At 40.9% G+C, this 18,034-nt stretch overlaps 1 protein-coding gene across 1 annotated transcript in view; it reads left to right on the forward strand.

Moving 5' to 3' along the window:
* The window catches only part of PTPRN2 (protein tyrosine phosphatase receptor type N2), a 1,065,701-nt gene extending 1,048,570 nt beyond the window's left edge, over positions 1-17,131 (forward strand). The window contains exons 22-23 of the mRNA XM_061585692.1: positions 9,446-9,519; positions 15,339-17,131. Coding sequence (XP_061441676.1) covers positions 9,446-9,519; positions 15,339-15,410 — 146 coding nt within the window. The 3' untranslated portion in view covers positions 15,411-17,131. The remainder of the gene's footprint in view (positions 1-9,445; positions 9,520-15,338) is intronic.
* The last annotated feature ends 903 nt before the right edge of the window (positions 17,132-18,034 follow it).

Genomic DNA, 18,034 nt, shown 5'->3' on the forward strand with positions numbered 1-18,034 from the left:
GCAGGTCTCCATGACATGGCAAGTTTCTGCCAGCACACACAAGCTTGAGAAGCTTCATCTAGTTGAGGAAGCTTCTTCCGTGGACTTTTGGCTAATGTCAAATCATTCTGAAGTATAGCTAGCTAACTTTACTGGTGTCCATCAGGCATGTTCTTTCTCACCTGATCTCAGGATGGTGTTGGCCTGTAAACTGGTCTGATGTTTGTGGTTTGTTGCCGGTCTTTTCAGCAGCTTCTCCTTCCATTCCAAGATTCCATTCCATCAAAGGTGAGAACTCAGGTGTCCATTCCAGACCTGGTGTAGAGAGAGCTACAGTGGTAGTTGTTTTCTCTCCAATAAATGGAGTATACGACTGACAGCTTGGAGGCTGAGCAGACCTGGTTGAGGGAAGGTCCTGAATACATTATTGGCATCACGCAAACAGTCTACCAATAGGGTTTTCTCTTCCACCTGGAGGGTCTTTGAGCTAGTGCTCAAAAAACTCAGTTGATCCATTGTCCAGAAGAGTTCAGGCTCTTCTGGGGTTGTTGTTTTTTTTTACAATCAGGTTTGGACAAAGGGTTTAGTGCAGCTATCCTCAGGCACCTCCCTCAGTAGTATATTTTCCAGTCTGGGGGGTTCCCTGTTGTCTCCAAACCCCTTAATCAAAGTGTTTCCTTAAAGGGGTGGCTCTTGTTTCCCCATAGATGGTTCACAGGTTTCCGACCTGGAACCTATACTGGATCTTTTCCTTTTGAGCCTATGGCCACCTGTCCTCTGAACATCTTGACTTATAAGATGGGTTTTGTTTTGGTTGCCATCACATCAGTGCGAAGGGTGTCTGAATTGGGGGAACTTTCTTCAGATCCTCAAGTGGGCATGTTCCACCAGGACAAGGTGGTGCTGCGGCCAAATCCGATTTTCCTCCCTAAAATCAATGCAGTCTTTTATAGGTCTCAGGAGGTGGCCTTGCCGTCTTTCTACCCATCTCCTTCCTGCATTCAGGAGCATAGGTGGCACTTTTTGGATGTTAGGAGGGCCATACATTGGAGTTTAGACGTTCTGAATCATTGTTTGTGTCTTTTTCGGGGAACTCTAAGGGGAAGGTGTCTACCTCGTCCATCTCTCGCTGGTTAAGAGCAGCCATAGCTCAGGCCTATGAGGCACTGGGTAACGACCCTCCAACGGGTATCACAGCATATTCTGTTAGAGGGGCGGCTGCCTCTGTGGCTTGCAAGGACAGTTTCCCAATCATGGACATCTGTAGCGGGACACATGGGTCTCTCCACACACCTTCATCAGACATTATAAAATGTCTGCCGATGTCCCCAGCCGATGACGCATTTGGTAGCAAGGTGCTCCAGAAGGTGTTACATCACTAGTTTTCACACAGACGAAGCCCACCCTGTGGATGTGTATACTGCTCTGTTATATCCCTAACCAGGAATGTCCTCCAGCCGTATCTAGCAAAAATGGAAATTTTCCTTATCATGAATTTCTATTTGTAGAGGCCACACCCACCTCTCCTTCCTCTGCTATGGCCTTCTGGAGCGAGGGGTTGGGTCTTAGGGCTTCTGCCAGTGTCTTTCATTTTCACACAATGCTTAGTTCTGCATGTGTCTCATACCGCGTGATGTTTTTCTCCAGTTGTATGTTTCTGTCTCTAGTTATTACCTTTTCCTAGTACAAGAACCTTGTATAGGCTTCTGCTTAATGAACTTCTGTATGGTTGGCGTAGATGGGGTTGAGGAGTTCTTGCTCTGTCAGCTCAGTCTGGAGGGCAGAACGACTCCTCCCCCTGGAGAGTAAGAAGTTTCAAGACCGTGCCTGTCATGACCAGTAGGAGGAGTCATCCCTAACCAGGAATGTCCTCTAGCCCTATCTACAAATAGAAATTCACGGTAAGGAAAGTTTCCATTTTATGTGAGGGAGCTGGTTTTAATGTAACATAACTGGTGATGAGTTTAGCCAGTTTAAGACAATTATGCAATGTTGTTGGCTATTGCAAATTTTTCCACTGGATAACTGACCACAGTGAAAATTGCTTCAAGCCACATTCAAATGCAAACAAGGAAGATGGAAGATAGTTTTAGTTTTTAAATGGTAGAGCCTATTTAATACTTAGGAAACATGCTTTTAGATAATAGTTCTAAACATGACAGACTTTTTCAGAAGGGTTATAGCAGCAGGGGGGAACATCCAGTCCACAGGTGTAATTAGGCCCACCAGGCCATTTTAGCCAAGCCACTCCCACTTGCCCCTCACCTCACATCATATGATGTCAGGTGTAGAGGAAGTAAAGATGCAGTTTGGCCAAAAGCAGGTTTTGCAGGCATCTGCAGGTGAAAAGTCACATGTTCCTTAAGCATTTCCTCTGCCTGTAACCTTTCTGTCGGTGCCTTTTCTGTTTCTGCCTGAGCAGCGAAGGAGTTCAGAGGTAGAAGTGGAGAGACTTGTAGGCACACATACTTCCAGACAGTCGGATCATTACTACAGAGAGCTAAAGCAACGATTTGAGCACAGAATTAGATCACACACTGTACAGAGTGGATGCTTTCTTGAACAGTTCTCCAAGGCTTTCTGTTTAATGGAAGTAAGCAAAACAATATAGAGATGGAGATTTCTTTCAGTAAAGATCAAGATTTTTCAGACCTGTGATAGTAAGAGAGGTGATGCATTGACAGCAGAAACTTCAAAAATTGTATCATTTATTCAGGGTTGGAACCCATGAATTGATCATATGTAGTCAAATCTTTTAGGAGGAGAAAAAGTCTTGCAAAGCTTTAGTAGATTCTGAGAAGAATGAGCTGTTGTCAATAAGCAGCTTGAGACAGTAATCAATGTGGAAATAAGAAATCTGTGGACTGAAACCACAGAAGAGACAAACATGTAAGGCATTCAGGCAACAGTTCTGCATATAAAGCATTGTTGTAATATGAGGTAATTAACAAGAGCCAGCAGTAGAAATGGTGTGTTGTCAGTTGAAGAGACAGCCATATGACAGTTTGGAGAAGGAGGCAAAAATTTCTTCACAATATCTTGTCTTTCAACAAATAGTTTAGTTTTAAGAGAGCACTGAACTGATCTCAGAATAGTGTGTTTTCTGGCTGACTCTTTACTGGTTTAATTAGTGAAGTACAATAGGTCTTTCATGATGGAATTTTCTTTTATGATTGTCTGGACATTCTGTTACAATATTGTGTAGTACCTTTGGTTTGCATGTCATGAATGAGATTCTTGTCCTAGCTTAATGGTGGCTGCAAAGAAGAAAATTTCAAAGATGGAAATTTCTATGAAGTGTTATGTATATTAATTAAGTTTGACAGTTGATGCAGTTCAGAAGCGGCCTAAGTTAGTGATCCTGTTGCTGAATCCAGAACTTTTGCAGGCTTTCAGTTTTAGGGCACATGAATACACTTGCTTGTTTCACAACAGGAATTTGGTGGGCTGTTTCAGAGAATGCTAATAATGAAGAGCTACATGAAAGGGCTACCCAAGTAATGCCACTGTTTATCAAGAAGCAAATGCTTTTAGTCAACACAAATGTAGAAAAATAAATTTGATGCATATTTTACTTCCTCATGGAATCTAACATTTGCAGAGATCATGCAACCTGAAGCTGTTGGAACAAGAATTGGTTGTGACTTAATTCAACCACAAAGGAAGTACTTGCATGTTCTATGGACATTAGAGGTGGCTGAAGCCAATTGCCAACCTTAACACAGCTACATGCAATATGAAATCTGAGTAAAATAAGGCTCATTCTTGAAGGCCCAAAGGATCCTCACAGACTGGCTACGTTCACAGAATACCTGCTACTCTGCCAATGAGGAGCACCAAATAGCAGCAGGATCCAGTGAACAGGCTGCTTTCCAACATCCTGAAGAGTTTTAATAAGAACATCTGTTTCAAAATACTCCCAAGTCTACGACCAGAGAACCCTATTACATAAATGGGAATAGATTATGAAAACTTGAAATATATGCGTAAAAATATTTCTCTGTTCCAAAAGGAGTGTATGTGTGCAGAATTAGGGGTTCCTTATCAAAGGCTAGGGATAATGAGACAGGGTTCAGAAGAAGACAAAAATGAGGAGAGTGCAAGAGTTGTACTTCCTGACCTCATAGACCTTTCCTAGTTTCTGAGGCCTACTTCATGTTTCAGGCTCTTTTTGAGCACAGTAGTAACCAAATATCCAAAAATATGCATGGCTTTGAACTGCAAGATGCACAGTGCACCTTCTGAGTGATTGCCCATCTCATTCACAGCTGCTGTTTTCCTCTCGACCCTAGTTACCGTACTCCACCATCCTCATATGCCCTCTTGTACCACATCTCTCTCACCATCCATCAAGTCTAGTTCTCCATCTTGGGGCTCTGTACCGCTAGCACTGATAAGACCTATGTGAGAGTTTCTGTGAGCCACTGTCTCGGTGCAAAAGTACTAATAGTAAGCATAGAAGTCTCAATCCAGCTCTGATAGTGCTACAGTGTAGATGGAGATATTCATCTATTGGAAAGTAGTACAGTACAGACTGATTGATTTTCTTTAACAATATATATATACCGCTTAATCAGAAAAAACTCTTAAGTGTTTTACATAAGACACTATGAAATATTCATTAAAAAACCCAGTAAAGTCCAATTTTAAAAAGCAAGTAGGCATAATAAAGTTTTATCAAATATAGATAAAACCAACCATTTTAAAGCAAATATTCATAATAAAATTACATGTCTGGATACGCTTGCCTAAATTAAAAAAAAATTTTGTACAGATGCACATCACATTTATGCCCAAGGTTTCTTGATCCAACAATTGAACCACATGAGCTAAAATAGTTATTGCCTTTCCCTAATGTACATGTTTTTAGTTAAAGTGCTGTAGCTGGCCAATTATTTGTGCTGACAAGAATGAAATACTATAATTCACTAAAATCCATTTCTGCTGTGGTTGAGAAATTGCATTAGGACACAGTGGCCCTCTCCTAAGCATCGATACAAGAATCAACTTTGCAATGTCTGAAATCAGGTAATAAAGACTAAAGACTTCACTTGAAGACTGAAATGTTATTAAAAATGTGCTGCAAAAACTTGCCTGCATTAACAAAATATTCAAAGTGGCCTAAAACTTGCTGAACACCATTTTGTATGGCATTTGCATAGTGGTTAGAGTGTTGGACTACAACCTGGGAGACCAGGGTTCGAATCCCCACACAGCCATGAAGCTCACTGGGTGATCTTGGGCCAGTCACTGCCTCTCAGCCTCAGAGGAAGGCAATGGTAAACCCCTTCTGAATACTGCTTACCATGAAAACCCTATTCCATAAGTCAGAATCAACTTGAAGGCAGTCCAAGCATTACCAAGCATGCCACACCATAGATAGCAAAGGTTCACTGTTTTTGACGTTTTGCTGTTAAAATGAGGGTGGATGAACTCCAGCTTAAATGCACCCAAATCAGTTTTTAATAGTGAACCTTCAACAGAAGAGAAACTTCTTGCAGTGGTTTAAGGTTTTGTTCTTTTCTCTCCCAACCCCCCACAGTACTGGTATCTATCTTGTTTTCCTCCATTCTGCTTCTGGCATAATAGCTGTTAGTTCTCATTTTTAAGCTTCAAGGATTGGCTCTTGGGTAGTCAGTGGGTTGGTAGTGGTTGGTTGTTGTTGTTTTCTAAAATATTAAACCCAAATAATTGTATTTTGCACTTATCTTGACATTTTGTGAACTTTCACAGACTGCAGCATAATGCAAGCTCACATACAGCAAACACAACTTCAAAACAGGGCACTACCTTTGTAGACTAATCAAGGCTTATGTATATGTATGTAATAAAAATCAGACTAAATGAAGCTAGTCAAAAGCTAGCGATGCAGCCAGGGCTGTTTGTGTAGTAGATGAAGTGCTGAACTTGGACCAGGGTGGGCCTGGTTTCAAAATGCCGCTTAACCATGAATCTCCCTGAGGGATCCTGTGTCCATTGCTATCTCTTAACTTACTCTGCCTCACACTTAAGAGCAGCCTTTCCCAACCTTTGGGTCCCCAGATGTTGCTGGACTACAATGCCCATCATTCCTGACCATTGGCTATGCAGGTAGGGGCTGATGATAGTTGTAGTCCAACATCATCTGCGGGCCCAAACGTTCCGAAAAGCTGACTTAGAGGATTGTTGTACAGAAGAAATGGGATAATTCCCATCTACATTGCCACAAGTTTCTTGGTGTGAAGGGTATGTTACAAATGTGTGAATGTGGTAGGTGTTATTAATACGAGCTTACTTACTTCCTTTGCAAATGGGTACACTATGAACTCAGCTAGACCATTAGGGTTAAAACAGAATGCTTCCACAAATACAATTTTTCATTTTTTAATCTAATTATCAAAGAACATAAACAGTAAAACAAATTATTCAGCTAAAACTTGTGGTGTTGACAGCACAGCTTGTTTGGTTGTTCCCACCTAGGATTGTTGCTCTGCAGCTGTCTGAAATGCAGATTAAGCCAGTGCCTCAGGGTGACATGGGAAGATCTGTCTCTTTGCTGGGAATTAATTGAAATGCAAGTATTCTGGGTCCAGCATTTCATCTGCTAGGTGTACTGTGTGCAGTTACATTTAAACAATTACTTTGAAAGTGAATCAGGTAGCCTTAATATAACCTGAGCAACAGGTGGCTCACTGGGCCTTTTGTATTCAACATGATCTTCATATGTAAACAAAATAGGAATAAAGAGTTTAAATGGTGGCCTTTTATAATGGTAGTATTAAGGTTCATCCCATGTTGCAACTACACCATTTCAAAGCTCAGCAGCCTATGGGAGGATCTGATCATTCAGATTCTTCCCACACAATTGTCCTCAGCAAGGATTCAGAGTAGAAAAAAAACCTTTGCAAATGGTCCTCCTTGTGGGGTGCCAGATGCTTAAATGTTACAGCTCCTACACCATGGATGTAATGTCAAAAGGGCACCAATGTCCTTGCATTTTGCAGTGTTTACCTCCCTTGCTAAGAATCTCTTCTGTGATATCTACAACAGCCTTTTTTGTGATGCTTGGAACAATTTCTGTTGCATTCCTTGTATGACCATTTAGGCTTATATTATCATTTTAATTAGTTTTGCATCTTACTCTTCCACCAAGAAACTTAGGATGGGATGCATGGGATCATCCTACTTTATCCTTGCAACAGCTGAGGCTAAGGCCGAATATCATGACTGAGTTGTTACCCACTATACAGCCCTAAAGGAGCAACTAATTCCTCTTGAGTGTTCACATTACTAAAACTGAGCTTCACTCAGAATTTTATATGCTTTCTCTTGAAGGCACTGTAAGGTTACCTGGCATAAAATACTGGTGTCCCTCCTACAGGCCACATATGTTAATCTTCCTGAGAGTTTATAATCCCTATACCAGCTGCTGGATGCCAACCTTCTTGCTTCTCTACCACACAAGGGGAAAGATGGCTTAAGTCTATACTTAGGAATCAGTTTGTTCCCCTCTTCCCCACTAGGCAAAATAGGATTCAGTCCACTTTGTAGCTTCATTTTTGGGGTTATCAGTGCAGACATTTTTAATGTTTTTTTTTTAAGTTTTTAGTCATGCTAAGAGTGGATTCACAGAATTTTCTTTCTTCATGTGGTTTTCTGTAACTATAACCAAAGTCAGGATCATTCAGACCATGGTATTCCCGATCTCTATGTATGGATGTGAAAGTTGGACAGTGAAAAAGGTGGATAAGAGAAAAATCAACTCATTTGAAATGTGGTGCTGGAGGAGAACTTTGCGCATACCATGGACTGCGAAAAAGACAAATAATTGGGTGTTAGAACAAATTAAACCAGAACAGTCACTAGAAGCTAAAATGAAGAAACTGAGGTTATCATACTTTGGACACACCATGAGAAGACATGATTCACTAGAAAAGACAATGATGCTGGGGAAAAACAAAGGGAGTAGAAAAAGAGGAAGGCCAAACAAGAGATGGATTGATTCCATAAAGGAAGCCACAGACCTGAACTTACAAGATCTGAACAGGGTGGTTCAGGACAGATGCTCTTGGAGGTCACTGATTCATAGGGTCGCTATAAGTCATAATCGACTTGAAGGCACATAACAACAACACGCAATACTTTTCAAAAAATATGCAAAAACAGAAATATGTATTAATAGGAAGTCACTGCTTTGCATTTCAACTGGTTGTGTGAGTCCACCCTGATGATGATTTAGTATGTAGTGTTTTGTATACTTCACAGTGTGAATAGTGAAAGAGTTTCTGATATAGGATCTTGTGAATATCTGGTGTACTCTGGGTATCTTACATTCCTAGGCCACATGGAAATTGCATAGCAAGGAAAAATGGTGACAATGCTATGCTAATCAATAGCCTTAACAAACCAGAGATCACCCCTGAAAAATAATGGTTTAAAATTATCTACACCGGGCAAAAAATCCTAACTTTAGAGATGATATTGAATCATGGCAAAATGCAGGCTCTGTGGGTGAACAGTTGTCAGGTTATTCAACATTTTTTAAAATCCTTCATTACTTTGCTTGGAAAAAAAAATCTCCTGAGCTCTGCAGCTCTCCACAAACAGCATTTTGGACAGCCTCTCCTTATGCCTATTTGAAGACACAAGCAAGCACTGGAAAGCTTAGGTGGCTTCTTATGTTTTAAAAAGTACAAGCAAGAATACTTGCACATTGGCCACCTTGTAATTATTTTAAGGCACAAAAGATCAAGAGACAAATCTCCATTCCCCTCCCCCACTTGAAAATATGAAATTCAATTCTGGCAGAAAATGAAAAAGTATAGCTTCTTCCTGTATTTAAAAAATCAAGCTATAAAGGTGCCATGCACAACACCCCTTGGTTGTGCCTGTAATTTGGAAGGCTTGATCCACTCTGGAAGGACTCCTGTGCCTGCAAACTTCATCCACTTCTGCCAAAAGAGAAAAAAAGTTTTTCATTATAGTCATTTTTGCACAGATCTTCATTATACAAAGAGTGGCATGGAACTCAAATCACAGAATGACAGAGCAACTTGGAAATATATCTGATTAAAAAAAACCAGATACAAGGTGAATCTTGGGGCTGGTGCACACCCCTAGTATATACATTATATCAAGTGTAGGGTTAACAACATCTTACAAATGAGTTTGAAACACGGAATAAATTGACAATGAATGCATTTTTCTGCCTGTCAGTATCAATAGAGACATATTTTAACAATACATACTCCATTTTTTTTAAATAACTAATTCTAATCAAAGCTCTCCTCAGCTGTACACTTCCTCACTTTCTGAATGCCAAATTTGGAGCAGCCTGCCAAGTCTGCTGAGAGATTACTGTATAATTTTCAATTGGGCTCACAGCCCAAAGGGAATGCAATAGTAAGAGATTGACAGATGCAGCACATATTATCATCACTTTGAACTCAGTCCACTTGGTGATTTATTTTATTTTTATTTCTGGCAGGTGCTAAAGAGATTGATATTGCTGCTACTCTGGAGCACTTGAGAGACCAGAGACCTGGCATGGTCCAGACAAAGGTACTGTCAATAAATCCACTTGGGTTAAATACCTTAAGATTTTGCCATAGTTGTCCCAGAAGACAAGAAAAGGAGAGAATATAATTTAATACAAAGTGCATTATTTTGTGTTTGCTTTTTCTTGTGAAATTTCTTACTGTTGGTCTGGATTAAAATGTTAAATATAGCAATCTTTAGATTAAAGGAAACATATGCTTAAAAGAAAATCCTTTCCTAATCTTCAAGGACAAGTTATTTCCTTTAAAATTATACAAGTTCACTGAAAATATGGTTCCCATAACTGAAATGGGGAATGGGGTGGGAGATGTTGATAAAGCATATTTGGGTGGATGGTTGAAGTCCAGGACCAGAGTCCCCAGTGAACAATCATGCCGCCACATTTTGCACCAGAGACAGCTTCCAGACCAACCTCAAGGACAGCCCCACATGGAGTGCATTACAGTAATCCACCCTGGCGGTTACCAGTGCATGGATGACAGTGGTTAGGCCACCCCAGTCCAGAAATGCCTGCAGTTTTCTTACCAGCCGAAGCTGATAAAAGGCACTCCTAGCCACTGAGGTCACCTGGGCCTCTAGCAATAAAGATGGATCCAGGAGCACTCCCAAACTATGAATCTGCTCTTTCAGAGGCAGTATGGCCCCATCCAAAGCAGGCAATTGACCAATTATTCGAACTCAGGAACCACCAACCCACAGTGCCTCTGTCTTGCTAGGATTCAGACTCAGTTTATTGGCCCTCATCCAGTTTACCACTGAGTCCAGGCACTGGTCCAGGACTTGCACGCCTCTCCCAATTCAGATGTTATGGAGAAATAGAGCTGGGTGTCATTAGTGTACTGCTGGTATCTCGCCCCAAATTTCCTGATGACCGCTCCCAAGGGCTTCATATAGATGTTAAATAGCATCGGGGACAAGATAGTACCTTGCAGCACTCCACAGCACAACTGCCAGGGGGCCGAAAGACAATCACCCAGTGCCTCTGATACACATCTCACCAAGATGGCTTAGAAGGATACTGTAGTCAATGGTATCAAAAGCTGCCGAGAGATCAAGTGAGAATAACAGAGTCGCACTCTCCCTGTCCTCCTCCCTATAAAGGCCATCCATCAGGGTGTCCATAGCCAATTCAATTCCATAAGCAGGCCGGAACCCAGACTGAAATGGGTCAAGATAATCTGTTTCTTCGAAGAGTACTTGCAGTTGCTGCACCACAACCCTCTCAATCACCTTCCCTGAAAAGGGGGTATTTGCAATCAGGTAGTAGTTGTCACAAACCAATGGGTCCAGGGTGGGCTTTTTCAGGAGTTGTCAGATCCTCGCCTCTTTCAGGGCAGCTGGGACCACTCCCTTCCACAAACATGCATTGACCATACCCTGGACCCTGGATCCACTCAATCATACCCCCACCTTCAAGCTTTAAGAGGGCAAGGATTGAGAGGACTTGTTGCTGACTGCATTGTTGCAAGCACCTTGCCCCCCTCATCAGGCCATATGAAATTAAACTGATCCCAAGAAGTTGCAGCAGATGTACTGGATACCTCACTGGGGACTGCAGAGGATATAGATGGAGAATCAGATTGCTATGGACGCAGGCAACTTTACCATCAAAATGCCCTGCAAGTAATTCACAGTGGGCCTCCAAAGAATCTAAAACTAATTTTTTTGGAGTTGATGTAAACAGACACTTAATAATACAAAAAGCTCCATTGGATAACTGTTTGAGGATGTGATGGAGGTAGATACTGTTATGATGTTTTATTCATGCTTGATCAGCCTCATATCACATCTTTTGTCACTTGCACTGTAGCCGTCGCCCAGCCTGTTTCATTTTCCTTAGTTCACTGGTGTACCAAGGTGCAACCTGGGCTTCACAGTGCCAGAAAGAGCACTCGGGCATGCATGTTAAGAGCCCAACGCATCTCGTTCCACAGCATGACAAGGGCTTCAACAGGGTCACCTGCTGTATCTACTGAAAACTCCCCCACTTGATGCATTAGAATAGAGGGAAAAAAACATATGTTCAAATAAATTAGAAGTCTTCTACAGATGTATCCATAGGTAGAGGTATCAGGCCACAGAGGCAATATAGTATCAGGCATGTATGGGCTTGGATCCAAAGGTCCCTCACCTCTCATTCAATTACACTGCTGCTCATGCAAGTAGTCCCAGTTTTCACGTTCCCTCTTCCTGCTGTGGCCACATTTCATTCTGTTCCAAAGAGTTCCCCAGTTCTCAAGAGCAGATCTTGGGGGGGCTGGGTAGGGCACTACAGTGGGAAGTGGGGGGCAGTAAAGAAACATAAGAAAATGCCTTATACTAAGTCAGAGCGTTCGTCCATTTTGCTCAGTATCATCCACACCAACTGGCAACAGCTCTCTAGCATCTCAGGCAAGGTTCCCTCCCAGCTCTATGTGGAGATGCAAACCTAGGATCTTCTGCATGCCAAGCAGATGCTCCACCCCTGAACAATGGCCCTTTCCATTCTGGGAGCAGAAGGGTGTTAACAGGAGTCAAGATCCAAGCTGTTATCACTCCTGTGGTTGCTCTGATGGCAATCTTGATGTGTGTAATAAAACAAATGGCACCAGGGAGGCAGAAAGTGTACAAATAAAAATTAATAAAACAATATATTGTTTCTACAAATTGAGTAGGTAAATGTAAACTCATGCCATGATAGGAGATAAAAGTTCCAACAGTCCTCTTTAAAGGTTGCATGCACAATAGTTATGCAAGCAGAAGACAGCTTTTACAACTGATCTTTCTCTTCCACACCTGCCCCACTCTGCACCCCACAAAAAGCCTCTCCGGAGGATTGGGGGGGGTCTCCTGAGTGTAAGCTGTGATGAATTGGACTGCAGTGGAAGAGAGGGATCGTTTGAAATGGCAAGACTCCTCCACCCAATTTCCAGTGCTTTCTCCCACAGCAGTCTTGTACAACACAGCCCATGCTATTAACGGGGGAACTGGGGAACTCTGGATAGGCTTTTCCAAGGGTGCAGAAGAGAAAGTAGGATTGTGCAAGCTGTCTTCTACTCATGCAGCCATTGGATGCAAATCCTTAGAAATTGTGTAATTTGCAAAATCTGTAACTACACATTTTTGGTTTTGACATAGAATTTTGATTTTTTTTGTTTGTTTATGTTTTGCCTATAATCAAGGACTGGCTCTAAGCATATCTTTTTGAAAACGTACTTGGAAGGACTTCATATATTGATGGTCTGGTATATATATTTTTTTGCTCACCCTATATTTAACCATTCATTCCCCTGCTAAAATTACCCAAACTACTTTGTTGTGCCAAGGACATTGCAAACTAAATATCTGGCTATGAGCCAGTAATGTGCAGTCTCCAGAGAATTTTGTGATAGATTTAAACAAACCATGTTATCTCCCAAGTGAATACAAATAAGGAATGAGCCTCTTGCAGTAATTTAAAACAGTGGATTAAAAGTCAGGTTAGAAATGCCAATTAGAGTGTATTTCTAGGCAAAATAAACAGCAGTGACATTGAATTTCTAGCAGACAATACACCGTGTCTTCATAGCTCACTGGCTGGTGGGAATGATCCATTTCAAAATATTAAAAAGAAATCATGACTACAAAGGTGATGGAAGAGCATTCCACAAAAAAGTGAACACTTTTATCCTTATACCCCACTTTTCTTCTGTTATGGAATCCATGGTAGTGTATATGTGGTTTCTAGGTGGTTTCCCATCCAGGCACTGGCCAGAAACTTGCTCAGCTTCAGCCAGGTGGTGGTTGATAGGGTAAGGCTGCCATATATTGACCATTGTTTCATCTCGCTCAGTACTGTCTACATTGACTGGCAGCAGCTTTCCAGGAATTCAGGCAGGAATGTTTCCCAGCCCTACCTGAAGATGTCAGGACCTTCTGCATGCAGGTGCTCTGCTACTGAGCTGTTGCCTTTCCCCAGTGCAACACTCTGTGTAACTAAAACCTGAATGTAATTAAAAGAATGCACTTGCTAAGAAGTGTGCGTGTGTGTTCCCTTCCTGCTCCTGTAGTTGTACCTTCTTGGTAAAAACATTTTTTAATTTCTTTATTTAAAAGATGTTTATATCATCCATGGAGCTTCCAGAGCACTTTACAAAAACAAGATGAAATAAACAAATAAAGTATATGTTAAGCTCCAAATTTTTGTTTTTATGTTTAATTGGGACCAGAGCAGCAGTGGGGAAAGCTGTGGCCCTCCAGATGTTGTTGAAGTCCAACTACCATCATCCTCAGCCAGGATGCCTAACAGTTAAGGATGATGGGAGTAGTAGTCCAGCAGCATCTAGAAGACGGCCACAGGTTCTCCATTCTTGGATTACAGCAGAGATGGAGAATTGGATCTGATCAGGCTGGATCCGAATCTGTCCCACCCTCTATGAGCCAGTTATGTTTCATACTTCACATTCTTCCCTTTTTCTTTTCCAACCCTGACTTTAATTTAAGACAGAGCTGTAAAGGAAGAATCTTGGCAGCTGTAGCTTGAATTCAAGTTTCCTGCCAAAAGCAAGACTTGCAGTTGCCACTAAATTTAAATTCAGCACCAAAACTCCGCTTATGGCAGGGGGTCAGCTCCCAAGGGGAACCAATCCCAGCAGAACTTGCATTTGGCAGCAAATTTAAAAGGAGCCAAATGCAAGCCCTTCTTGCTGAGGAACAATTGGGAGTGCACTTTACTTCCCTCACACCTGATGTTGTATGATGTCAGGTGTAGGGTAGGTGGCCGTGATTGGGGGGGAAATTGCCTAATGTGCCAAATTAAGACCCCAGGCAGGCCTAGTTTGGCCCATAGGCCAGAGGTTCCCCAGCCCTTGACTAGATTAAACATAAATATATAATCCAGCCATGGGATATGCCTTCAATAAAAAACATTCAAAAGAGGCATGAGGCCTTTTTGGAAAGGCTTGTTGGTATTGATGTCATGTGAGACTACTGGGTTCAATAAAAAGAGAGCCGTCTTTTCTGACCTACATTAAGAACGTCAGGAAGTGGCTAGAAGGTACATCTTTTTAAAGGTATGCACATCTGACTCCTGGCGATAAGCATACAAATGCATCTGATTTCAAAAATGCATGTACATCTTGGACATGAGCTGCTAGTATGCATTTCTGGGAGTTAAGTAGCAAAGCCTCTGAAAATTTGTGACCAAGTTGCAGATCTTCTTGATTCCTCTCAATAATTGGTCTAAAAGACCCTGCATCCTTCCAGATGGGGTTAGAGTACAACTCCTATGTTCACTGACCATTGGCCATGCTGGGTGGACTGATGGAGGGCCACAGGTTCCCCACCAGTGTTCTAGAATCACCTGATGTGAAAGCTAAGAGAGTGTATCTCTGGTAATCAGTACCTAGATTGGAAATCATTGGGAGTCCCATATAAGCTGCTCTGCTCCTCTCAAAGAAAGAGGGGTTTGAGTTTAAACAACAAATATACAATGTGTTTCAATGATTTATGTTAAAGAGAGTAACATAGGAAGCAGGCCTCGGACCTGTTTGCCATGCCTTGCTGTCTAATTTCCCTGTACATATTGGCAGGATTTTCAGGTTAATTACTGCTCACATGCTATTCTGTAGGCTAATAACTAGCAGTACTAATTGTGCTGATGAGTTATTTGTAGATAAGGTCGCACTGAGCTGTAATGATCAGGCCACATGGTGGGTACACACTGCCTCTACAATCTTATCTCAGGACATTTTCTTCTTTGCCTTTTTTGTTCTGTACAGTGAGTCTCTGGATATTTTGCTACATGTTTCACCAGGATTCCTGGAAATGCTCCAAAATACTAATCCTGACTGTTCTCTCTACAGGAACAGTTTGAGTTTGCATTGACAGCAGTTGCAGAAGAAGTGAATGCGATACTCAAAGCACTTCCACAGTGAGCAGTTCATCCCTTGGAGGTTCCCAAAGTGGTGTCTCTCTTCCATGATCCTTGGTCCCTGTGAATGTCATTAGAAACCGTGACCTGACCTTAACTGTGTGTCTGCTATTATAACCACATATTGATAGAGATCTTTACAAACTTCTATTGCCAGTTAAAGTTCAACAGTTAATGTGTATTCTGTTCTTGTTATGATATTCAGAAATAATACACACGGAGACTTTGGCTTAAGTGATAAGAACAATCCCTCTAGTTCCTCTTACATCCACAGTGTCCTAATTCTCACATGTTGAAAGCACATGTATACCTTGTTAATAGTAATATACCACGTGTTGTGGATACGCAGTGCATTCAATGTGTCTTTGGCAACATACTGCTCTCTTATGTTTTTGTAACTTTTCCAGGACTGAATGAAAGAAGCAGGGGGCCTAATAATTATTATTTAAAAAAAAGCATAGGGATTGTTCTTACAAAGGCCAAGCAAGCCCACAGAACAATGTTGTGTGTGTTAGTAAACACAGGTCCAACTTCTGGCATAAAAGAGGCTGTGCCACTTCATGCTGTGCCTTGGCAAGAAGATGCTTTTCTTAACTGTTGTTTACTTTTCAACTTCTGTGCAATGAATAAAAGTAAATCTGAGCTCTAAGTCCAGAAACCTGCTAAGTTAGCACAACTATGGATAAAAAGTCGGTCATGTCAGCAGGAGCCCAAGTTTCCAAAGAGCACAGCAAACTTTTATTGTGTATCACTGCCCTAACGGGAAAAGAAAGCAAAGTGATTGAACCTCACAATAGGGTTTGAAAGCTCCTGTATTGGCAGATTGCTGAATGTTGATTTTATTTTATTTTTTCAGAATTAGAAGAGAAATTGCATTTATCTTTGTGTTATATCTCAAGATTAATTTATCTTTAAAAAAACCCAAAAGTGTATGTTATTTTTAAAGACCAGTAAAAAGATTCGTATTTGGTTGAACTGCTAGCATAGTTATTCAAAATTATGGCAATTTCTTTGGTACACTTGTATTTCCAAACCTGCAGAATAATTTAAAGCTACTATTCCTTGTCTTTAGTTCTGAATCCACTTACAAGTAGCCTTATTCTACATTATATTCCATGCACATAAGTGCTTTTAGGATTGCTTTCTTTTACTATAAAATGTCCAGTAATTCCATTTGAAGCATAAAAGGGGGTGCTTCAGCCTCTTCCTCCTCACATCCATCCATTGCACATGCAAAGCTGCGTACAAGGAGACTTCTATAACCCTGGCATTTGCTGGTTCAAAGGGATTGAAACATGCTTGTAGAGTACATCTTCATTTGCTTGAGCTCTGAATTACAGAAAATAACTTGAATTATGTAGTATGCTAGCTATTCGTTATTTGTTTCCAGGCTTCTGGCATTTATTGTGAATTACATTCTGAGGTATGTGTCTATAAATTTCTATACCATTACGTTTTTTAAAAAAATGTATAATTTGGCAAAAAGAAGAAGATCACAGTTTCTTGTAAATGAAATTATATGTTTCAATTCTTGGGCACAATTCACCAAGCACAGCTGCATCATACTCTGTCACTTTCAGTGGGACTTCATGGCCCATCCATCAAGCACTGTTGCTACACATTCTCTTCACACTTGGAAAGCCCCACTGAAATATATGGAAGATGTGCATTAGCAGTGCTTGGAAGATTAGATTCATTATATCCACGGTTTAATGTAAGCATCAATGCAACCTTCTAGTAATTAAATAATTGTTTTTAAAAGCTCCAGATGTGTTAACTTCCATGCGTACATTTTTGTGCACTGTTCCTGGCACACGTAAAATGCTTGGTTTGCACATTTCATAACTGTGTTTCTCTGGTAGACCAGTTAAGGCAGACTTCTCTATCCTCTTTCTACACACTTGTGCATTTAACCACATGCTTATTCTATGGCATCAGCATTTTAGAGCTGCTGTAATCATAAGCAGAACAAAAAGCATTGGGATATAAATAAGAAAAGGGTCTTTTCATTAGTAATTTTTTCTTAACTGGTTTCCTTTATTACTGTATCAATCAAAGAATAAGAGTTTGGGAAAAACAAAATCAGTTGCCAGCATTTTGAACTAGATTCACTGGAGATAAAACAATCTACTATGGATTTTTGGAAACTCAAGGAGCAACTTCCAAATCAAAATGTACATTCTAAACAGGGGAGCTTGGCATACAGCTCTTATTACCAAGTCCTATATTTTTGGGGGTAGTATGATTCTGGCTTGTAAAGTAATGGCACTGCTTTTAGGGGATCTGCTGCACTGTTTTCTTGGTTTTGGTCCCAACAATTAAATCATTTCTATTGTGCCTGATTATGCTTACTACTCACAAGAATTCTAGATATGATCTTATATCTGGAGGGTGTCATGTTGATTGCCCCAGGTTCAGGCTGCTGTTAGAATTATTTGTAAAACTCACAGAAAGAAAGAAAAACCAGTTATGTTGCATGCTTGTTCATCATTGAATCTTTAAGGGGTTCCCAGTTATTGGAATTAATAACTGACCTTCAAATCTGTATGAAAATTCTTTTTTATCAGCAAAAAGTTAAAGATACAAGACTTCATAATTTTTATTATTTCCCTATCAAATATACATCTC

Source organism: Rhineura floridana, chromosome 10, assembly GCF_030035675.1.
Source record: "Rhineura floridana isolate rRhiFlo1 chromosome 10, rRhiFlo1.hap2, whole genome shotgun sequence".
Lineage (NCBI taxonomy): Eukaryota > Metazoa > Chordata > Lepidosauria > Squamata > Rhineuridae > Rhineura > Rhineura floridana.